This window comes from Taurulus bubalis (genome assembly GCF_910589615.1).
Source record: "Taurulus bubalis genome assembly, chromosome: 16".
Lineage (NCBI taxonomy): Eukaryota > Metazoa > Chordata > Actinopteri > Perciformes > Cottidae > Taurulus > Taurulus bubalis.
The window spans coordinates 2,784,638-2,810,057 of record NC_136604.1 but is presented as its reverse complement, the minus strand read 5'-3'; the positions used below and the strand labels follow the sequence as shown (position 1 = coordinate 2,810,057).

At 43.7% G+C, this 25,420-nt stretch overlaps 1 protein-coding gene across 1 annotated transcript in view; it reads right to left on the bottom strand.

Annotated features, from left to right (window-relative positions):
- phf14 (PHD finger protein 14) overlaps positions 1–25,420 on the bottom strand; it is a gene marked incomplete at its 5' end in the record, with an annotated part of 78,145 nt that overhangs the window by 23,425 nt on the left and 29,300 nt on the right. Inside the window, 3 exons of the mRNA XM_079232409.1 lie at positions 16,365–16,486; positions 17,927–17,989; positions 23,323–23,473. Of these exons, the coding sequence (XP_079088535.1) occupies positions 16,365–16,486; positions 17,927–17,989; positions 23,323–23,473 (336 nt within the window). The remainder of the gene's footprint in view (positions 1–16,364; positions 16,487–17,926; positions 17,990–23,322; positions 23,474–25,420) is intronic.

Below are 25,420 nucleotides of genomic sequence, written 5' to 3'. Positions count from 1 at the left end.
AGCACTTTCTAGTCTTCCAACCACTCAAAGCGCTTCACCCATTCATACACTGATGGGAGGAGCTACCATGCAGAGGTGCCACCTGCCCATCAGCACTCTCTCACATTTAACAGCACAGGAACAGCCTGCGGGGGCAAATCGGGGTTAAGTGTCTTACCTAAGGACACATCGACATGGACTAGGTGACCTGCTCCAGCCCTGAGTCACCACCTCCTCCCCCCTCAAAATCACTCCGGAATCGCAAGATCACTTAGAGATCCATCTACTCCGGCTTCGAGTAATGAGTTTGTGTCCAGGTGGTCAGCTTCCAGTTAGGAGCTACTGGCAGCCATGGCGTGTTTGAGACAGCATGGAGGCGCCCGATGGTTCAAAACATGGTGGAAGAGGTCCGCGTAAACTCATTTTCACCCCCGGCCACATCAGCATCATGGTCGCCCTCAAAGGGCCGGTTGTAACTGTAACACTATAAATGTAACTGCTACCGAACATATTGTTAAATAGCTGTCTTTTGTATTTGATTATTGTTTATTCAAGTAAGAATATTGTACATGCATTTAAATAAATGTAAAAATATATGTAAGAAAATGTCTCTTTTATTATGACATATATCCATTTAATTTAGGGTTAAGAAACCCACATTACTCTATCAAAGATCTAACGAAGACAATAACAAAGACATATATAAACTGCAATTATATTAACTTTGTTCAAAGCTTTTTTTGTCACAGTTGAGAAGGAATAACTCTGGTCCAACAAATAATTGTGAGCAAATAAGAACATGCATGTGGTCTGGGGCACTGGTTCAACTGGTCTGGCTGCAGGACCACCATCACCCTGAATGACAAGCAAAGACCCAATGCAAGGAACATTTTCAACATCTCAAATTGATTTAATGAAAATATGGTGTATTTTTAACCAGAGAAAGTACAGAATATCACAGAATGCCAACACACACAAAAATAAATATTCCCTTTTACACTCAATTAAAAACCCAAAAGTGCATCTCCCGGACACGAGGTAATACAACACACAATCATTTTATAACTTCAGCCTTTTTTTTAACAGACTCAGTGCTTTCATGCACAAAACATAAAAAATAAAAAAGGTTGGGAATGAAGCGAACTATCACAAATAATCCGCCGTGTAAATCATGCAAGTAAAGCGTGTTGTGAACGCAGCATTGAGGAGTGTGAGTAGACGGCACTCTGCTGCATTGAAAATTCCCTTATAAAAGCACAGGATTTTTTTTTTTGCCCATGCAAGGGCCCGTGACTCACTGAAAACGGGTCCGCGATGGTGGTCATGCCTTTCAAGCCGACGTGGCGAGCCTGATTCGGCCCTTGGGCCTTGAGTTTGACACCAGAGGCGTAGACGCTGCAAGAGCATCAGTTATATCTGTTCTGAGGAGTATTGAAAGAGGAGCAAATTATGGCACTGAAGGTTTTTCACTATGGGAAAGTTGTTTCTCTCTTCTCCCGACTGGCTTCGGCAAGGGTTTGATTGACGAATGGTTCATCCAATTGCCTGCCAAATATTTAGTCCCAAACAGTTCCCAATGACGGCGTCTCAGAAGGTTCTGTGTGACGTTATTTTATTATACCGCGTTGTGAGAATTAACTGCATGAGATATGTTTCTGTGGTTACCTGCTGTTTAACACATTGAAAATGTTGCACATGGATGTAGAACAGCGGTTAAACACTTGACTTAAACTATATTTGAGACATTCCAATCCATCATTTTACAGGAAATCTGCCAGCCAATGAGAAACGAGTATGAATATAATGTTTCAGCTGTTTTAAGGCTCCACATATATTTTCTTCACCGATATCCAGGAAGCTGCTGATCCGCTCTCCTCGCCTGAGTCAATAAAAAGAACAGGATGTATTGAATCAGCGCTCCTCCACACCCATTCTGTTTCATTCTGTTGGGATGCTCTGCCTTCTCAAGCTGTGGTTTCAGGATGCATATCATGAAATCACATTATACGCTGCGTCCAAGAGGCTGTCTTGTAGATTTATGGCAGCCGGTGTTTGGATATCAATTACTAGCCCTCACAAAGAAGCCAGCTTTGTGTTGGACGTGTGCGCTGAAAGGAATTAGGCAGTTTGATGCCGTCAGATCTGATCGACAGCCATGTTCAATATGGTGAAAGGAGAGCGTGCCTCAGGCTTCGACTGTGGCCAAGGTTCCACAGGAAGAGCGGAGAACACGTCCAGTCTGAACATGAAGGAGTCAGCCGGTCCCTCGATATTTACTTTGTTCACTTCATGGTACACTGGTATTATGAGAATAGTATATGTGAGCAAACCAACAGATTTATGATATTCCAATTCTCTAATGACCTTCCATTCGTTTAATAATGTAATAACAAGTGATTTCATAATACCTTCAGTCAAAAGAAGTTACAATTGTATTCTGTGGATGCAGTTTTATTCATTTTCTGAAGATACTAATAACTGCCTTGTCTGATAGTAACTGATTTGAATTCAAGAACTAAAATTGAAAACAAAATGTTTTAGGCTTTTTCCAAATAAATTGGATTTTTGTGAAATCTCTCACAATGTGACAACAAACAATGACAGAATGTCAATGCATTTAAGAATTAAATACAGTAATTTGTAACATTTTCGGCTTTAAAAAGCTTTTTCTTTAAAAAAGAATGCCATTCTGTGAAGAAGTAGGTCGTATAACAACTGTTCACTGTGTGTTCTGTGGATTGTCCACAGGAACCGCCACATGGTTTCTGGGGTTGCTGGTGAATTTTTCAAAGCCGGGCAAATCAGACCAACCGCATCTGCTATGATAGCTGCAGCACATCAAAGACGGGCCAATCAGAAGAGTGTTACACTCCGGTCTGCTTCACACACAGGAAGTTAAATGTGCCCTGTGAAGTTGTAGACTGGCTTGTTGATCTTGTTCACAAGGACGTGACACCACTCCACTGATCACTAGGTGACGGTCACATGCCAAGACATGCTGCAATGCACCAGCAAGGGCAGGAAGGAAGAGGACACTAACTAATTAGAAGGGAAGTGCCGGATTAAAAATACAAATGTTTTATGGGGAGGAGCATGCCCCAGTCAGGTTGCTTAGACTTCAAGGGACAAGGATTCCTGGTTTCCCGGTCTGGTCCATTGTACGAGCTCACTCCGGTTTGATTTTATGCAAACTAAAAAGTAGCCAACGTCAACCTTTGCAAATGGGGCTAGATCCATTAGTATTAATAGTATGCAACATGACACTGTGTTCACATAACATCTTGTCATATGTATTTTAAATATCACTATGTTATATAGTTGGTGTTTTAATTAAGTCATTGAGGTTAAATTGAAAATCAGCAGTGGTGGAAGAAGTATTCAGATCGAGTTAACCTGGGGGCCGAGGCCACCTTAAGGTGAGCCGACCTGGTGACAAGCAGCTGTTGTTTTTAAGTGCGGCACCTAGTGGTAAAAGTCTGTTTACCGGTCTGGTGTTATGGCGCAATATGAACATATTGAACCCAACTAAAACACACAATGCGTTTTGATAGTAACTGAATGGTAACAACATGTTTGTTTGTGTACCAGAAAGCTCCACATGGCCCTTTAGCAGCAGCCAAAGATCATCTTGTTCCAACTCTTCGAGCTACATAGTTATCTCCAGATTAACTTCTTCGGCCACAGTGCTCTGTGCCTGCTACCGTTAATGAATTATATATCAACAGTAAAAGCTATTTGCAGTATATTCAATTATGTTTACCTAATTGTGTTAAACTTGCATGATAAAAGCAGACCAGTTAGGATCTGTCCATATTCATATGATTTCTGAAAATAGAAGTGCAGTTATATTATAAACAAAATGACTATCACCCATCTATTACTAACGTGACCCCTGATGTCAGCGCTTAACTAACTGGGCTCATCACTAAGCATGATGGCAAAGAGCACAACAATAAAGCCCAAGTGGTAATAAACTACAATGTCCCTTTAAGCAACCAGCAGGACATGGTGAGGACCTCCATTTAGACTGGGACAAGCCAGACTCTAATAAACATAAAGTTATGAAGGAAGCCTTCTGGCACTGGGCTAAAAAGAAGAAGCTGTGCGTATGTCTAATAATATCTACATGTAATGTTTACATATCAAGTCCAGTGGATTTACTAAAATCAGAGTTGAAATTTAATTGGTGTAGATAATTGGCATCTTATGAGTTGTAGGGGCATGAGCTAACAGCTGCTGCACATTAGCACAAATGTGCAGAGGAGGTGGATCTCTCACACACACACACACACACACACACACACACACACACACACACACACACACACACACACACACACACATACACACACACACACACAGAATATAATCTTGGATGGGCTGAGCAGGCATATCTGCCGAGGAAACGATGGGAATTTTAAGTGCCCTCCGGCCACCTAGTGAATAGAAGACAAATGACCAAAGTGTGTGCGCTCCACTAATGAGCACACTCCCATAGTTGCACACAAACCGCCCAATTGATTTCACATGAATCTCTAACCAAGGCAGAAAAAAAGGAAGCAGCAAACTCTTCAGTTTCGCTGCTGGAGACTCTTGAAGACCTTCCAAACTCACAGGAGGGCTCTTTTATTTGGCGAGACTGTGGCGGCTGCACGCATGCTTCCCTAATTACTTTACCTTAATGAACCCTTGTTTAATGTTTGTTGTGTATCGTGGGGAAGATCTTTGAATTAAAGCACTGCTCACTGATGCAGATGCAGGGTTTATTTTTGGTGATAATGTGGTTTTTAATCTTCATTTATCCGTGAAAGGTGGAATCAAATTAGCTAAAATGAGCTAAACATTGGGAGAGTTCCACACATTCACACAGAGAACCCCAGTCCACTGCTGAGAGTGCCGGGTAACACCCAGCCGTCTCTCACAGAGATACATGGACTTTGGCGCAGTACTTTGAGCTGTTGACCAAGAGCAAAACATCTTGACATTGCTGACCTTGAGGGAAGGGAAAGGTACAGCCTTGAGTAAAGCAAGCTATGATAGCATTAGCTGTGTCAGGCTAGCTAATAGTACGAGACAGGAGTTGATGGTATGGTCCGGTGGGGAAAGTGGACAAAGCCACTACACCAGTAAAAGGAACATTCTGAACAACATTTTGGGATTTGTTTTGTCGTTCAACATCAACCATTGTTCTATTTTTATCTGTATGTTATGAACACACAACAGACTCATGCCATGTTTTGCTTAGCGTAGCTAAAAGACCATAAGCAGGGGGAACCATAGACTGGCTGTAAGAAGTGGACTAAGTCATCGTGACGTCACCCGTTGGTTTGTGGAGGGACGTTTCGCCGCCGCCATCTTGGATTACGGTTGTCACCATGTTGTTGTTTTTTACAGCCAAGGTGCCATACTTGGAATTTGGAGGAGTGATGTAGAGATGTCGTATCAGACTCTGGTAGCGGCAGTGGCCTGTCAATCACAGAAGCCCCGCCCTGAATTATATCCTACTATATAGTCTGTTTGACTCTAAATGGAGCATCATTTACTAAATGAACTTCATGCTGTATTGAAGAAGACTTGAAACTAGAGGTTGAGACATAAACTCATGTGTACAATGTTTACTGAGGGAATAAATCCAGAGAGGAGTCATTTTCTCATAGACTTCTGGAGATATACAAAACTTATTTTTGCAACCGGTAGAGTCGCCCCCTTCTGGTCAGTAGAGAGAATGCAAGTTTTAGACGCTGAGACATTGGCTTCACTCTGGTTGCCGCCTGGGAGAACGACCAGCAGCAAAACCATCACTCAGGTAAGTAAGTCAGGAAACAAACAGCTATCTCACTGGACTGTTCTGTCTGGCAACTTTGATCTGCCAGCTGGCTGTAGTGTAAATTTTGTCTCACCTGACAGGGGCTCGTATACAAAAAAAATTGCCTGACAACAATATCTATATTGGCAATACAATTTTGTTTCCTAGATTTATGTTTGTTCAGGAAAGAGGTTAGAGCCACACTGTAAATTCAGTGCCTATGGCCAGACACTGAAGGGTATGCCTCGGTGCCTTAAGATAAAGTACCACAAACAGCCACTAGATGAGGATTCCAGAAGCCTCTGCCTTTAAAGAACAGACGGAACCAGAAATCACACACACTGTTGGTTACTTGTACTCAATGACAATGAATGCAAATGACTAACAGTGTATGAGATTGTCAGTGTTGAGCAATAATTTTGTTGAGGATTTTACCTCGAGAACCATATTACATTGGGAAAGAAAAAGTTGAACTGGCTGGTGGCGCTAGAGTAAAAATCTGAACATCACCAAAAGCATTTGTCATTCTGATTGTGAATATTTGTGCACAATTTCATTGCATCCATGGATGTTGAGATATTTTCAGTCTAGAAACAAACCATTATAAACACCATATACCGGTAGCTTTTAGGTTGCTACTGCAAACATTTGATAATGTGCACATCCAACATTAGCATTCATTCTTATCTTGGCCAGGAGGATCATGTGAGAATCACAAATGTGCCTGAGAGTGCTTATTATACTGCCATTGACCTCCAGCACAACCCTCTTGAGTACATCGCTGCCTATCAACTGCTGCTACACAGCCTGAAAAGATCGCTAGTCTTATACGACGTCTTTGAGCTGATTGACAGTTTTTTTTCAGTTTAAACAAACAATGAGCTGAAACTCACTCTAAAGCTCTGTAAATCGCAGGGAGCTGCAGGTTCAGGTGATTATTCTGTGAAAGCTCATCACTATGAGCGACCACTTTACAGTGTCACGTGGTTCTGCATGGCCAATACACTGTTATAAAAGTAATGGCTAAAGCTGCTTTATGGCTTACAGAAAAAGTTAATTTTGAAGCCCCTTGCCCAAATTGGAAGTTTTGGGCTTTACATTTTGGAATTACCCAGCTGTCTGAATACAGATTTCCAAAGAAAATCCAAGATGGCTGCTCCACACATGAACGGAAGTGAAAGCTTTAGTAATACCTTAGTAATTAGTAAGTCTGTCTTATAGGCGTCTCACTAAATCACTTGTACTTGTACACACACTGTCCACACCTATCTGTGGACATGTTGCTACACAAAATACCGCATAATGTCTTGTTGTCAACCGGTGTTACTGCCAATGGCTACACTGGGAGGAAAATGGTAATGATCACTTTTTCTGACGAGGTCATTCAGGGTTTCACATCATTCCGAGCTTCCGAGGAAAATGGAACCCAGCCCAAGTAACTACCGGGACAATCACATGTCAATCATCAAAACATCCACTTAGAAACTATTGGCGATAACACAGACCATCCCTGTGTTCTGTGCTTTTGGCCAGTGTTGGGCTGATTAACTACCTAGGTAGTGAGGAAACATACCTTTGGCCTCCGTTTGATCCTTGAAAGTCAAACTTGAGCAGCATTGGGCTCTTGGATGCTGGTGAATTTAGACCCTCACCGGCTGATCTACGTAATTTAGCAAGTGTTGTTCTCAGTCTGAGTCGGCTGCTACCACCAGCCTATCTGCTCCCAAACACTTGCCCTTACACACCCAGCCACAGCAAGGTCCTTGATGTTATCTAAGCAATTTGGCCCTGCTTTAATCATTGGGAAAATTGAGCAGCCCCCTCCTCCCACTTTGGAAGCAGACAAAATCCAATCACTCATAAGAGAGGTTATTGATTGATGTAATCTTATTGGAGGTGAGGTGGTGGAGGGGACATGATTGATTGCTTTTGTCTGCTACACATGTTGCTCTCAGTTGGCGATTCGTGTCCACTTTCATCTGGTATTTAATCTCTGTGTGAAGTCCTGAGACCCCCCCCCTTCCCTCCCCTCCGGCATCACCGGGAGGGACCTGTCCTCGCCAAGCGGGGCTCGAGGCTCACACATCTGAGCTGGCTTCATTTGATCTCATCCACCTCTTCAAAATAGCTGTCACATTGCTGTCATGAAGAGGAAGCGCCATCGCAGGAGGATCCGCAAAGAGCCCCCCATCCTTCCACGCAGAGATATTCTCTGAAGTATCGCCACAACTAAATGAAATTGCACTGATGAAGATGCAATATTAAACTGAGTCAGTTGGATGGAATAAAACATAATTTGCCTAAATGTGACTTTTTTTGGGACTTGGGAATGTAATGAGATAATTCAAGATCAGTGAACCATGTTGAAGTAGAAGGATAGCTGCAGAAATACTTATCCACAGGATGGCGCCTATCAATTAGAATCTGTCGATATTTAGTTTATCTAGACCAAGATATGATATCACAGAACACAACTGTACACATTAAGTCCGTTTGAAAGCTAATTTCTAAACTTGATCTATGTTAATTCATGCAAAGCCTAAATATTTTCACAGTGTGGAATTCTCAATGCCAGTTGATCAGCACAAGCATCCTGCGCCAGCACAAAGCCACGAAAGCATAATGGTGGCGAGACAAGCATACGGGTTGAAAAAAGTCAGCAAACCTTTTCTGTTATACAGCATTATCTGCATAAAGTTAGCTCACTCTAGCAAACAAGCTGCTGGTCAGCATGATCAGCCCACGTGCTTGTTCGATGGCCAATGGTGTCATTAATTACCCTCAGACATTTACATGTCTTTATCTATATACTAATTATGTATTTCTTTGCACTATTTGTATTTTTTACAACACTTGACTTGCATATAGACGTTTTATTTCTTATTTTATTGTTGGTCATTGTTCCTTTTTTAATATACTTATATATACATAATATATGTATGTGTAATGTATATGTTATGTACCTGTCTATTATCTATTGGTTTGTCCAGCTTGGTGGTCCTTGACCCTAGCTGTTTTTTTTATATTCTCTATCAGTACATAATGACAGATGGAAACATGTCGTGATATTCCATGTATGTGCAGTTACACCTAACCAACAGAGCCGATTCTTGGTCAGGGTATAGCAACACAACCAGAGTATATTCAATTGAGTAACGGTATGTTTTGTTTCTTTTGAATTCATCGCATGATTTGGAAAAAATAAGTTCTTCATATAAAAGTGCCAGTCTTTAAGTGTTGGTGCTTCAGTTGGATGCGAGTAACGAGTAACGTGTTTACCAGTTTTGATCGTCTCGTCTCTTCTGCTTAGCTTCTTGGTGTCTGACGCCTTGGGGAGTCCAGATGTAGAAAGGCTCCAGCTCCCACGTTCTCCTGTCCTTATCAAAACCAAAGCAGACTGCTAAAAAACAATGGAGAAAAAAAATCTAAAACCCAAACTGAGAACTGAGCTAAATAACCTTAATGATGAGAAACAGGACCTGGAGGGTTATTGATGGCTTGGCGTTCCACCTGCTTTGTACCCACAGTCATGGGTCCATGTATCGACGGTGCATTTGTGGCCTAAAAAAACCCTTTTCTCTCCAGCAGCCCAAGTGGTTGAAACAAGGCAATGAATTTATCACGAGTGGGCAATGCAATTACCTTGGGAGTGGCCACGTGACGGAAATCAATACGACACAAAGGCACTCAGCCATTGACTCTCATCCATGACAAAGTTTGCCGCCGGTGTCTTTCCATAGAAAGGAGTGGATTATTGGACTTGAGCCTCCTACTTTTTTTGATTTACTGTTGGGTCACTACAACATTAGAAAAGAGCCATTGTTTTACAAGAGGGGCGAAGGAAATTAATGGACTACTGAAGTCGCACCGATGGTGAAAGCCAAGTCAGAGCGGCGGCCTTTATTAGCTCATCTGGACACAACTCATTCACAGCTGGGTGGGGAAGGAAAGAGGAACCGTGTCGACAGCTCTCACCTGCTTAGTGTGTGACTGAATGCGTGTTTCCTTCTAATTCCAGCAGGGGGCCCCGGTGAGCTGGGTACAACCCTGGAGGAGAGTCTTTTTCCACAGCAGGTCTGTGCCCTCACCTCTGTGGGACAAACCTGAGCCTTGTAGCGTCCGACCCCGGTAGGGAACTTGGTCTTCTTTATTGGTACCTCCGGGAATTCCACTAGAGATACAAACAGCTTGTGGCCCACTGTAACTCCATTAAAACAAGTCTATGACGAGGTTATCAATTAAGATATAAAGGCACCCACAGGGCTGTGTGGCTCATGTTCAGTATGGAATGATTAAAAAAGGGGCAGGAGGCAACCCAGTGCAGTTAAAAGAGGATAAGACAGAAAGGAGGAGGAGAGGGAGAGCGTGTAGCTCAGGAAGCATCGGAGCGGACCCACACTGTGGCGGAATCAGTGGGATAAAGAGACGGGGGAGAAGCTGGGGAGTAATAGATTTTAGCTGCTTGGCCACACTTCCCACACAACTCTGGTGTTTTCTGTTTTAATAGGGGGGGAAAGGGTGAAGTCAGCGAAAACAAAATGCCGCCATTAAATCATCTCCCCGGATCCGATGTCAGAGCAGTAATGGGAAACGCACTCATCATCGGAAAGGTTACTGCCTTCCAGACCCCCCCACCACTAGCTTTGTCTCGTTGCCCCTCCCCTTCCTGCGCCCCGGTCTCATCCCAAACAGAAACCAGCTGTAGCCGAGCCGATGCTGCGGGGTCCCTAAAGACCCAGGATGGAGGATGAGGGATGGGGGTACGGTTCACCACGGTGGGATGGTTCCATCTCAGAGACGCCACAAAGCAAAATGTCTCCGTCTTCTGACACAATTGAACTTGCCTGTATTCTTGAAAAAAATATGTATTTGTTTCCTTTTTGGGAGAATATTATTCTACAATATATCTATTATTTACTATATTTAATTGATCTGTTTTACTGTATTTTACTAATTTCTCCAGGATGATTTATGAAATATGATTCTTATGTGTGTGTGTGTTTAACTGCCGATGTTTCCAGTCCTTTGTTCTCAGGCTCTCACGCTGTCGTCCAGCTCCGCTCTGATTGGCTGTAGTGCATTGCCTCACCTGAGCGATGGACGTGCTCGTGTCTAAACTGCATTGCCTGTTCTTTTTTCTAATGACTCCTGCCTGACAAACACCACTTATTCACTTATTGCCTGACAAACATCTCTGCTAGTGTGTTTCCTCTGATTGCTGCTATAGTTAGATTTGAAGATGTGTGCATGTGCACAGCTGACCTGCAGGGTTACACTGTGTTCCCTCGGCTGCACATCCAGTATCGCCTCGTCCGCCTGTCAAAAACTGACCAACAGCGCAATCTATAACTTTGACAAAAATAAAATCTCAGCACAAGCTCCACCGACGGCTCCAGGAAATGTCCAATAAGTGGTCAGAATGTTTTGTCATGAACCGTCTCAGGTCAGCAATGAGCCTTAAAGCTCCACTACTGCCATGACATATGATGGTGATTCAAAACGTTTGCAGTGACCGATTTTACGCTATCAATTATTTCACTGTTGTAGTATTTAACTCTCAAATATGAATGTCAGTATTGGCCTCAGAACTCAACACCAACGTGTCAGGCTTACATTAAAGTCGCAGAGCAGTCGTGGCGTCCAGAGGATGAACCGTTTAACGTGTCGGACACTGAATGACACCGATCTCAACTTTAGACTCAGATGTGTCATGAAATCTACTACATTCACGCTCCTGAGGCGATGAACCATTTAGTTTTCTCTTCAATGGACGTTTTTTTCAATTTTTTTATGAATTTCTTTATTAATCTTTTTATGAAAAACCATCGGAGGGGTCAATTCTGATGTGATTAACATGAAATATTATTTAGGGCTGTATCAAAGCTTCTATTGAGATTTTTGAATAACACTTTGAATGTTTCAATATAAGTCATCACCCGTTAAAAAAAATTATAATAAACATCCTCAAATAAAATCCTCGATTTGAATTAAATTATTTATCTGATTAAATGAAAAACTTTGAATGCTTTCAAACGAGGAGTTTCTTTGACGTCTCTCCAGTCGTCGCTATGAACGTGATGATGGAGGCCAAGCGCCAGCAAACGCTGATACATGTGATTTTATTTATTTTGGTAATGACTTCAGTAATCACCAATAATAGTGTTGTGGCCCAAATAGTTTTTTGTTATTGTGGTTTCATGAATGCAATTCAGCTGTTAGCTTGCTACTAAACCGCCTCGTTAATACAGGTGTGTGTGTGTGTGTGTGTGTGTGTGGCTGATAAAACCTGCTCAGTGACTGCAGTGAGAGAATAGAGAACCCAGCAGATCTGTTCCAGACTGTATTGCATGTGGGCAGCAGTCAGATTCTGTCCGATAGCCCCGCCCCCCCAACCAGAAGGCCACCTCCCAGGTGATAAATCACAGATGACAGAGGGCATTACACGCACAAACGGACTGCTGCCGCCCCACCTTTAGAACAATTAATTAGCTGGCTGACACTCATTTATCACTACGGCAATAAGGTGAAAAAGTCAAGAGTTTATTAAAGCTCCGCTTAATGTTCAAGAGCTGTAGGCCAGAGGCGGACACACTGCACGTACACAACAGCAGCAACATTCACATTCTTACTTCATACAGTATCACAATACAATTAATCAGAAATAGTCCCCTAAAAGCATGGGTGTAAACAACCAATGTTTGGCGATCAAAAGGAAATATGGTAGTCGCTTCAAGACTTATATCACAAATCAGAGTTCAACTCTTTTCACAACACAAGCTTATGATGTATAGGCACAAAAATGTATGATTGGCCTCTTCAATAAATACTGTACACATTGTCACACTTATAGCTACCTGACATTCAAATTCAACAAGACCACATCACTTATTGTACATTGTTGGAAATTACTGTATAGATCTGGATAACTAGAGACAGCCATGCATTGTAGAACTGACCTTGAGACGCCAGAGCAGGAGTGATGGGAAAGGTCTGGTCAGGGGGCAGCAAGAGGTCTCGTCTCTAAAGACGGACCCAGTGTGGCCAGAGAAGCAAAAAGGGTTGACTGCTCCCAAAAGCATGCATATAGGGCCCTGAGCGGGCAGCAGAGTGACACGTGAGGGCAGAGCGGGACACTTGTCATGAGCCCTGACGGAGCAACCGGCAGCTGTTGTTTTGACAGCGTGACTCTGGGCCGCAGGGACATGGAGACAGAGCTGGGCTTCTTTCTGAGGACGTGTCACTTCAACCGTCACGTCAAGAGACGGAGACAGAGCAAGACCTAAATGCCTAAAGACAATAAAGACATTGGGACTAATATTTAGGCGCTATTACCACAAACTAAACTAGTTTGTTTCTACTACAGATGCTATATAATAAGTAGCATTCATGAACCAGAAACGGTTGGCTTTTCTACTCACAACACTGACTTCTCCTAATACTTCGGGTCCTCTATGTACATAGAAAAACACAACACAACATTCGAGTCTGGGAGAGCCTCAATAATACTGATGAGCAGTGGTATTGAGGGGTCAGAAGTGTAGAGACCTGAAATAGTTCACACACATGTTGGAGGCAGGGGAGCACCAAGAGGCAAAGAGAGGAATTATTTGCGATAGTGTCCAAAGCCAGAAGATGCAGCAGGCGTCGTCTCTCCCTGGAGCAACACGGCCAACGAGAGCCAGAGTGAGTCCCTCCAGAGGAGACGGCCGCCAGGCGAGTCTTCAAGAGTCAGCTTTGGACAAACTTATTGCACTGCTTCTTTTTTATTTATCTGCTTCTTCGTGGAAAACAGTGCACCTTCAGTGGTCTCCGTGGGTCATTAGTGGGTGGACTGCTATCATAACAAAAGAAGAATCCTGCCTTTCTGCCCATCTAGTACTCTAATAAAGAAAGGTGCTAACTAGAACTATATAGGCTTTGACCCGAGAGGAGAACCATCTTTGTCCAGGTAGAACCTTTCATAAAGGTAGTACCTTTCACAAAGGTTCTACCTGGAACCTATTCACAGGGAAAGAGTTGGCTGGAAGAATCTTTAAACACTAATGCTTCCAATAATCCTTGAAGAGTTATTTATTTCCAAAGGGTTCTGGGTAGAACCTCTGCCCTTCAGAAAGAACCCTTATGGAACCATTATTATTATTATTATATAACTATTATTATATGAGAGTGTATCAAATCAAACTGATTTCCCATTAATCGTTGATAGATCCCTCACTGTGTCTGGAGGAAATCCTTCACATCAAGGAAGTAATACGACCTTTAAAGAAACCAATGTCTCAATGTCTTACAAATTAAATTGGGAGCAGTCCGACCATTAGTCAACCTCTTCAGTCTTCTTCTACTTATTTGTGTTGACTGCTCCCTAACTAGCACAAGAGAGGTGTTGTGGTTATTCGCCAGAATGATTTAATACATGAATTGTATAAAAAACATAACTTTTTCTTACTTGGTCAAAACTTTGTAGATGCAGAAAATTGCATAGATGCAACTTGAGCCACAATCGGTCACAAAAAGAAGCAACCGAGTTGCTCGTAGTGTGTAAAAGCAGTTAAGAGTCCAACATTAGCCAAAGATCGCTGACCCCGGGTTTTGGATTCAGACAGTCCCGCTCAATGTTCGTTGGACAGTTCTTGGTCCAGTTTGGATCAGAGGTGGTTGCGGGGCGGCGTCTCAATCTTCAGCCTGACTCGAGTGCCATTCTTCAAGCGCGTCAATTTGCCTCTCTGTCTCTAAGCCAACGGTCATCGGTCCCCAGTTTTTATGGGAGGTGAGCTGGCTGCCCCGGCTCTCACAACCTGTGCAATGCAAAGATAGAAAGAGTCAGGGCAGCACACCTCACAACCCGACCCGCAACCCGTACAACGTGCTTCCCCTCTCTCCACGGACATGCTGCATGTCTGCAGTGAAAGATGTTACGATGTTTACTCTACAATGGCTTTTTCTTGTTGGGTTGGGTCTACACATGCTGCTGTGTGAAGTAGTGCAAAGGGAAACAAACTCTGGAATGAAAGCCAGTTTTTAAGAAACGGCTGAGTCTCAAATAATAAGCATGCACGGACAAATACTGGTCAAATATGTTGGGTATGGTGGGTGGCCTCTTGCATCTAATATTCAGCATGTTGTACATTTTTGACAGCACTACTCATCAGTAAACAACACTAAATACATCAAAATGCTTCTACTACCCAGCTGAATCATTACTTACATTGAGACAATTATTTGTTTGTGTTAAGCTTAAATATGTAAACGAGGTTATCTTAAATATGTGCTGAAAACAGGAATGTGAACATCGGATAAAGCCAGCTTCAGAATTATCGTTTCATTTCGTTGGAATGTTAGATTCAAGGTTTTTAGAGAGGGAGTTTTAAATATCTCGTTGCATCACTGCTTATAGGTTATGAATGAATATGAGATATGAACAAAGCTCTGTAGAAACCTTCAAAATACAGAGAGGAATGATACTTGAAAGTGTAGTGGCGACTCAAGTGGAGATTTATGGCTTATGTATTGTAAAATAACATACATTTTGAAGACAGTAATATAGAATATGGTCAAATCTAACTCGTAGATATCACAAGGAAACTTCCCCAGTTGATGACTTACATTCAGCGATTATTTTAAACACGTTTTTTTGAAATACTGTTTGAAAAACGCAAATGCATCGGATGGTAACTTTTGGCCATTTAGGAGAAATGTAGACACAAATAGATAAAGTCGTAAAATAAACACTTAAATGTGTATTTTGGATGTAATGGAAGCAAAATAGCCCAAAATGTAAGTAATGTTCTGCTGATTAAGTCCTTTGAGATGCTGGACTGACCGGCAGAGTGCCGAGTGTGGAGACAGTGCTGTAGAGTTTACATGATGAAGACAACAGGTGGAGACGGAGGAAGCGTTTTCCTCGTATCAACAGAAAATGAAAGCAGGAGCAGATCAGAATTGAGGAAGATGATTTCAAAATGATGAAATGAGCTTTAAAACAAGAACAAGTCAGATTCAAATGAAAGCATCCTGCCACTACGAGTTATGTTTCAACAGAACAACTCAAAATGAATAAACTGCTTCCAGTTACTATACACTACAACGCTAGTGATGAAATGGAGAAGTATTCATGGAAGACTTTCATCACATGACCATGTTGTGACGTCTGCTGTGTTAATATGCTTTCTCACAGAATTCCAATGTCAAAGGAAGAAAACCTGCTTATTAGATGCCCGACACCTGAAATCCCAAAAGGAGCAGAATAAATTGTGCTATTCATTACTCCTTAATGAACTGTGCAAATGTGTGTGGCAGGTCAATACGAGGGGCCGCTGGGCGAGGGGCCCTCGCCTGCAGAGCCAGGCGGCTGGAGCCTAATGAAGACTGAACTTTAATCATCAGGAGGATACGCTGCCTCACGAGACCCCCCCCCCTCTCACACACACACACACACACACACACACACACACACAGTGTATCTGATAGCCCCGCCCCCCTGCTTCCTCTCTGAACCACACACACACACACACACACACACACACACTGTGTCTGATAGCCCCGTCCCCCTGCTTCCTTTCTGAACCCCCCCCCCCCTCACCTCACAAGGTTCTCGTTGTCGCCCGGCCCTCTGCAGGTTGTGCACTCGGTCCTCGTGTCGTCGGCTTTGGGTTTTTTCTGCATGGCAGACTGCCGTTGTCGGCGTTCCCGTGGCAGTGGTTCCTATGGAAACACGGCTCATTAGAATCCTGGGTGCACACTTGTTGGTGGATTGTTAAACTGGGGGATGAGATCGGGGGAAATGCCAGAGCATCATTTCCTGAACATAATTCATGAAAGTGAGTGTTAGGATGTGGATTCTTAACACAGGAGACGTTCCTAATAAACTAACATGGAGCATTCTTTATGCGGTAAAAACATCTCCCACATTGTTTTGATGGTGTAGGTTTTTCTTTATAGAAAGCAATAACAACTACTGACTGTGGCTGTGTTAAGCGCCGGAGTTAGCCTAGCTTAGCATAAAGACTGGAAGCAGAGGGAAACAGCTTGCCGTCCACCATTCTACAAAATACACAAACGTGCTTTTTAGGTCGGGCCGGTGTGAACATTTTTAAACCGGTTTGGCATGAAGACAAACACTGGCTGATACATGCTGCGTTCTACTTTGCCACAATGTGCCATAACTACAAAGGCCAGTTCAGCCGGTCTGTATGAAAATCAACCCAACTCCAGTTGGATCTATTTCCTGACTAACGAAGCACAGGCGGATGGATACACATCCATCCGCCTGTGCTTCTCCGGCTACAGCATTTGTTGCCCAGAAGATTTGGGCTTTGGTCTCTGTGCAGCTAAGATAGTTCCAGCCTCACAGTGGCGACTACGTCAGGACAACACAAAGCCACTGTGCTCGGGTGCTGCTCCACAAGAAATAGTTCCAGTGCAAAACGTCTCCTTAAACCACCAACTGTAAGTCCAGTCTGAGATGAGATCACCACCTCCTGCATCCACCCAGAGCTAACACACACACACACACACACACACACACACACACACACACACACACACACACACACACACACACACACACTTTTGTAACTCATTCATTTACAAAAGGTTAAACTAGTTAGCCTGACACAGTGACAATTAAGTGAACAGTGACTCAATCGATTTTAATTATTTATCAAGTTAATATACCAAAGATTTGCTTCGTAAAGCTTCATATTGAGTTCATAAAGTTGCTTCCTTTTCCACATGAATGGAACAGGAGCTGCTGGTTGAAAAGAGAAAGCAATTTTTAATTTTGGAGGGCATTTCCTATTATATTTGACTTTTGTTACATGATTCATAATGATCCAAGGAAAATAAGTAAAACACTCTAAAATAGTCTAAAATCCATTTATTGACATGAAGTTGTGAAATAAATGTATCACTTGATTGCCTCTCAAACACAACCAATCCTTCTACCACCATATACATAATGGTTAATTAGGTGTCCATTGACTGATCAATAATATGACGCAATACGTTGATCCTTACAACTCAAATATACCTGGATTAGCAAAGTAAAGAGGTCAAGAAAGCAAACGTCAGTAAAGGAAGAGAACAGAGGGGAGCGGTTGATGAAGAGCTTGAATGCGTCATGAGCCTGTAAAGAGGACTCACCTCCATCTTAGCTTCTCGGTCTTCCCCGATGGGAACCCTCTTCCGCTTCTGCCCTCTGGTTCTCTGCAAAACACAAACATTCAGCTCAAACCTCAACATCACAAAACAACAAAGTCCAGATGAAACGTAAAATGAGATTTTAACCCCTTTAGATCACGATCCTGGTCATATTGCTCACATACTGAACTAATTATGCAAAATAAATGACGTGTAAGCTAGTACCAACGAACCAATTATACATCAGGTGACATTAGCAACAAGGGAGGGGTGTGTGCACGCGTGTGTGCGTGTGCACGTGCGTGTGTGTGTGTGTGTGTGGGGCTTCACCAACATTGTATCAATCCAATCAAAGGCAAAGGGTTCTATTTAAATCCTGAAATATTAATTTCCACTTGGGAATACGTCAGAGTACAAATGCTGAAGACGCTGAAGACTCCAGCTTCTGCTTCACTGGACTTTGAATGCTGCTTATGGATGAATATCCAAACCACGTCTTTGTATAGAAGGACTCATCCAATCATGTCATAGAGAAGCCAGATGGAACCACCGCTCTCTTCACGTCAACACAGGAGCCGACTCAGCAGTCCTCGCTCACCTCTTCCACAGCGAGCGTTGCTGCGGAGCCTAAACGTGACTTTCCGAACATGCCTTAGCACCGATGCCGGGTTCAGTGGAAGCTACCGTCTCCTCAGGTCTGTGCTCCATCCTCGCAGAAGACTGAGCAATGCACGAAGGGAAATATTAAATCAAACATCCCCTTCTTGTTTGCTAGCGAGCGAGCGTCGGGAGCTGCTGGGGAGGGTTTAAAAGGAGAAGAAAAATCGACAACATATTTAAACAGATTGTGAAAACAATCCCATCTGTCGCCTTTGGCTCGCCAGATGGGGCACTTATCGTTAAGAAGGCTAACTGCAAGAACGCTGCCAACTGGCTCCGGCGGACCTTCGCCGTTTCTCCCGCGACTGCACCACCAAACAAAAGAGATTATTCCGTTATTTCTGCATTAAAGTAGTGTCTGTGAAGTAATCTACGAGGCCGGGAGAGCCAGGTGCAGTTCAGCAGCTGGTTCAGCAGTTACACACACACACACACACACACACACACACACACACACACACACACACACACACACACACACACACACAGCCACGTTAATCTCAGGCTCTGCTCAGGTGAGGAAATTAAAACTGCAGGCAGTTTATAAATCCCAGGCAAAATCAATCTTTTAATTAAGTACATCAGTGCGTCTTTAACAAGCATGAATCATTTCACACAGGATTAGAGAAATTAACAGAGCATAGGAAGTGGTAGTTACTAGATATATTAACTTAATTCTCATAATTTCCAACTGATTAATGGCATATGGTTATATTGGAGGTTTTAATGCTGCGGTGGTAGCAGGCAGCAGTAAATCACGTCCTATTAGGAGGAGCATTTTATTGCCACCTCCAGTTAGCCTGTGGAACCCTGAATTCCCCTTTAAACTATCCCTTAATTATCATCACATCAAATGAATGCAGAGCACTTCTCCACCTAATGTTTTTTAAGAACTTGTAATTATTGGAGGATTTTTTTGGACAGAATAAATAAATCCCAAATGGCACGGTGAAAACAACCCCTGACACCTTGATTTTAATTAGCGTAACAAAGATTAAAATAATAACTGCGGCTACAACTAACCCATAATGCAATGCTCTCTGCAGGAGCCGGGGTTCCACCGGCGCTCTCCGTTGAAAAAGAATATCTGATAGTGCTCGAGTATAAGAAGACCTATTAATGAGATCATATTTCCATGTGGGCCTCGTTGGGCCGACTGAGGCGACTGTTAACCGGGAGCATCATTTACCATCCATATCTATACAACCATAGTGCTTATGATTACATGAGTACAGTACATGGGTGCAGCAGTAAAAATACTCCTGCATTAGAAATATTGTCGAAGTAAAAGTAAAGAAATACTGGCATCAAAATATACTTAAAGTTACAAAAGTCAAAGTATATTCATGAGCAGAATGGCCCGTTTCTAATAATATGTTTGGGGTAGCTGGCAACGGTGGAGCTCATTTGAACTACTTATTAATGCGTCGTCGTTTATTCGTTCATTTATCAACTAGTAACTAATACATTGGATTTTGACTTCTCTTCTCACGAGCACCCAAGGTTCTACGAATACTTAACATAACGGTAAAGTCAAGGTTTACAACGGAATATTCTTTGCATCTCTGACTGAGACAAACTCAAAATAATGCCGATACTTCCAGCGGTGTGAAGTGTTCCTCTCCTCCTTTCCAGAAGATTGACTGACCGTACATGTTCACGTCATCGGATCAGAAACATACCTGGCACAAAAAACATGCATAACCTGGCGGCGCAGTAACGCAACATGACGGAGTAATAACTGCCACATATTACTGGTTACCGTGTTCTGCACACAAGGTCCGTGTCAAAAACAAGCCTCGGGTGATTTTGCTGTGTATTTTCTAACCTCAGAGAGACCATTGTGAAGCATGTTTTGCTGCTCAAAGTTCTTTCATTTTCAGAGTGATCAACTTGCGCTTCAACTGGCTATCTCTCAAAAACACCTTTGCTTAATTAGAGCGTCGGGGGCGGGGGGACGGAAAGCTGCTGACAGTGAGAAATGCTCAGTATTAAAACTCGATCCACGATAGAGGCGGTCCAAACCCCGGCTGCCTTTCTTTTACACCGAGCAACAAACGTGAGCCAACGGCTCGGCCTTGCATGGCGCTCGACTGGACAGAGGGGTGTTGGAGGCGTCCATCTTTAGAAGGGCTGTGACATCACACACATGCTGACGACATACAGCTGTGACATCACACACATGCTGACGACATACAGCTCACGGGTTGCCTTTAAAGGTTCTACCATGAAGAACAGCCACGAGGACCTCAGCTCCAACAAGGTGGCCCTCCTGACTAAAACCAAATGTGTGCACCCCGCTCTTTCCTGACTGACACACACACACACACACACACACACACACACACACACACACACACACACACACACACACACACCCCTCAGAGGCCAGCGGGAGGTTGATTAGCGAGTCCTGATATATTGAAACGTGGCTTTAGAGAAGTGCCAGTGCTCCAGCGCCCTGGTAAAAGCATAAAAAATGCAAAGCGGGGCCCTTTTAGCGTCTGCCATGGCGCGCCTTGCATTTGAAGATAAATGCTGCACTGAAGTGCCTCGCCCGAGTGGCCGTGGCTGCGAGGACAAAATCAGAAAGCCGCTTAATCCCCGAGAGCTCCAGCAGGGTCCTCGGCACACGTCTGGGCCCGGGGAGTCCAAACCTGAACAGAGGAACACATTAACCCGACTGCCACTGTGCTCCAACGCTCTCCGCTGTTCCCCCTCTAAGACAGATAGGCTGCAGAGAGCGGAGGAGAGGCGGAGGCACTTCCTTTGTTCGCCTCTCTGTTTGTAACAGAGACCGCAGTCGGGAGCCGAATCGACTCTGCTGGCGAGCGTCCGCGGTCACAAGAGGGAAAGTTCACTTCAGGTCCCAAGTGAGCGGCACCGGGTCACTCGCTGACAGTGGAAAAACAAAAAGGGAAGTGAAAGACATTCCCCCTCCCCGTCCCCCCCACCACCGAGCTGTCAGATATCAATCTGGAGTGTTCCTTGAGGGAGCGGGGAGGCTGCTCCGTATCGCAGGATCAGAGAGCATGGTCGGTGCAGATAAGTGGGATCCAGTGAGGGATGGAGGGACGGTCCTGTTCCCTCTCAATGCTGACAGGAAATGTTTCACCACAAGCTGACAGTCCCAATGCCGTCGCTCTTTTTAACTTAAAGGCTGGGAGAAAAAAGCTGCAGTGAAAGCAGCTAGAAGGTAACGCAGAACAAGTCGGCCTTTAAAACCACATGACCCTCCACTCATGTCACTGGTGCGCATCATATCAGCGTTAATCTGAAATGAATTCAAATCTATTATTGATCATTTATAGCCTCATCTTGTGTTTTAAGATGTCTTCATTTTGAAGGCATTCTGGGAAAAAAGAAAAAAGAGATCCTCAAGAGGTGCGATGGTGTGTAATCCCAGGCCACATGCTCCCAACAGAGCGGGGCAGCGACTGGGCGCAGAGTCGCCGGTTGGCAGCCGCATCAAACAGGCTGTGAAAAAGAGGCTTTGAGAAAGTGGGTGCCACTGCAACCACGAGGGTCCCGTGAGCATGCAGCCGCAGCCGACCCCCCAAATGATGACGTCTGCTGCGGACAGACGTGGAGGAGCACGCTCACTCACTCACTCACTCACTCACTCACTCACTCACTGGCGCATGGTTGCAAGCTAAACACACACACGCGCGCGGCCGACCACATGATCCACCTGGCGGAGATGATTATTAAAACAATTTGAGAAAAAAACAAGCATCTATGCAGCTTCATAACGATGCAATAGGCGTAGACATTAAACATTCATGAAAGCTTAAACTCTTCATAGATCAGAGCCTCCCAGAGGGAGCTGTGCTGATTCAGGTTGATGTTCTGGCATCGAGCTGACCGACTGGATTTAATTCCAAAAGGTAATCAGTAATGAGGCGAGTTACAGTCAGTTTATAGAGAAAGCGGCTCAGTACACATTGGATTTGTTTACTAGCAGAGCTTGCCCACTCCAACATGGCGTCATACGGCGCTTCATGTGTCTCTCTCTCTGCCTGGACAGCGTTCAGTAGCTCAGTTGGTGAGCGAGGACTTCATATTGTTACGCCACTTGAGACGTTCATCATAAATCTGACGACACAGAACAGCCCCGCCCCTTGTGGAGGATCTTGTGAGTGACAGAGTGACCCTTGACTCGTAGAAATGTAAACCGACATTTAACTGTATTTGTGCTCAACCTTGTAGAGGCTTGATCTTAATGTCAGGTGCACAAATCATTTGATTATTGTTCCCCCATAAAACGCTACACATCACTTTGTACAGTGGAGACATCAGTGCTTTGAGCTGCAGCCCTATGAGCTTCAGCTGATTCTGCTTCCTCGCATTTCTCTTTATTCTTTTGAAACACCTTAAAAACCAAGAGACTATTGAGAAACAAAGTCTCTGCAGGCTAAGAAGCACATTGAAAAAAAGGATTTCTGGAGTGTGTGAGAGCACAGAATGATTTTAAACATTTGTTTCAATTATTTTCCCAGCAGGCTATTGCCTTCCTGCTCTTGTAATGAAATGACGTGAGGACACTGACGTTGTATTGTGCAACAGATGTGTATCCTGTGCGCACGTTGACCTTTCTGATGACCTTAAAGACAGCGTGAGGTCAACGAGCGCTCAAGTTAATTACTTGTGATGTATGCAGTCGATCAATCGGCTGCACTCTAATCACTACTGATCACATTGGAAACTCCCGGTGTGTCGACACACACCGGGCCTCTCACTTGATGTTTCTTGGGCTCCGGGGACATCTCTTGGGGGATGAATTTGATCGGTCCTTTGATCTGCCTCCTGGACCTCTTGGTGCCGTCCGGCAGCGTCTCCATGGCGATATCGGCCTCATCGCTGCTGGCCTGGTCGCACTCGGAGCATTGCCTGAGGAGAAGGAACAGAACTGCTCTCACTCAACTGGATTGATTTCTTTATCACAGACCCCGATCTTTACTGTAAGAGAGAAAAAACTACAGCTTCTTCTCATCAAAAGAGAAAATAAAAGAGAGGAGACACAAAAGAAAGAAAATCAATAAACAATATGTTGCACAGACTGGAATATCTTGACCGATATTGGATTGATGCAAATCTACTTTGGTGCAGCAGGTTGGCGGGTCACCATGAGACGTCTCTCAGCCATCAGTAGGTCAGAGTGGTTTATGACCACCAACCAGCTGAACTAATGATTCCCATCATCCTCTGCTGCTCTTTGTGCTGGCTGCTAATACGCTAACGTTAGCTCAAAACACCACTGTGCCCAAGTACAGCTGCTTGCGCCGCAGTGGAAACCTGTTGAGATATCGTTTGTAGTTTTGATGCTGTTGTTGTTTGTATGTATATGTCCCTGAAAATATGATGGCAATAATGGGATTTAGTGGAACTCGTCCACCGAGCTGAACCAGGAACTAAACTCAAGTTAATAACGTTTCCACAATATTTTAAATCAGATGAAAATATATCTTTTGAGCCTGCACACATGAATAAAGAGGAATGAAACCTGCATTCTAGGGACACTGAGCGTGTATCAGTCAAAAGTAAACAGCCTGAATTATTGTGTGAGTGTTGTGTGAGCGGAGCGGATGGTTATCAGTGTGTTTTGGTGCTGATGATGGATCACACATCCCCATGTCTGAGAGGCGCCACACTCAGTATTTCAGAAGAGAAATGGAGGTAAACGTCCTCAGCTCCCGTACCTGGTTCAGCGTTTGCTAAAGTCTACACCCAAACCTTATCAGATGTCCTTGCCAATACACAACCCCGTGAGATAATACTGATATTTACTGCATCACGTCAGCCTTGGACCTGAGAGTGAACACACTTCCCAAAAACCAGCCGCCTCCTCTGTTGTACAGAAGCAGCGCCTCGTCTGTTTGACAGCGTCCACAGCGTGCATCAGTCATGTCTCCACACTTATCATAAGGATGGGTTCTTATTGTCAGTCAAATTAATGCTAAATGAATTACTCCAGTCACAGGCAGATTGTGTGAGACAAACACAAATACATATTGTATTGTAACACCAGCTCCATCTCTTCATTTCCTTAATTCAGCAGAGAGACTCTTTTTCCCCAACAGAGGAAGAAGTACTTCACTAACAACAGAATATCTCAGAGCTATCATGTGTGGGGGAGATGCACTAAATCTCCTGTCGAGATCAGGAAGTGCAGTAGCTGAGAGAAGAGACTGTGACATTTCCACCGTCTCAGCATCCGTCATCTGATAATCCCGCCGCCACCGACTGGCCTCAAATGTCAAAACTAATAGGACTAAACATCCTCTGGATCCCAATGCGTTGCTACTGCGAGCAGACGGATAATGAATATGTAACGCACTCGCCTGTTCATATTCACACAGGGGAGATGTTTTATGATGTCAGGGTTATCAAAAAGTATGAGTTTCTTGAAATATAATAATACAATATCCAACACCTAATCCTAATACCCTGCTGGTGCAATGTAGTAAAGCAATTTGGTTTGTGAGAGATCCACGGGGAAGTGGAGAAGTCTTGAGAGGCTGTGAAATGGTACTTGATGTTCAGCAGAGTTGGCCCGTTGGTAACAGTCATTAAGTCTCATGTTAATGCTGATGACTGGATGTAGAAATGTTTGGAAGCATAATGCATTCGCTTGAAGAAACCTTTTCTCAGAATTCTGCGTTAAGCTGGTCAAGTCAGGAAAAAACTAAGATCTTGACGTGTGGAAACTGAAAGTGCACAATAAATAAGTGCTGGAGGAACAACCGTAACACATGAGGAGCGACTAACTGCATCACACACATTACATGTGGATTCATTCCCATGCATGCTGCATTATGGTGTGTTCAAGCTCTAGTC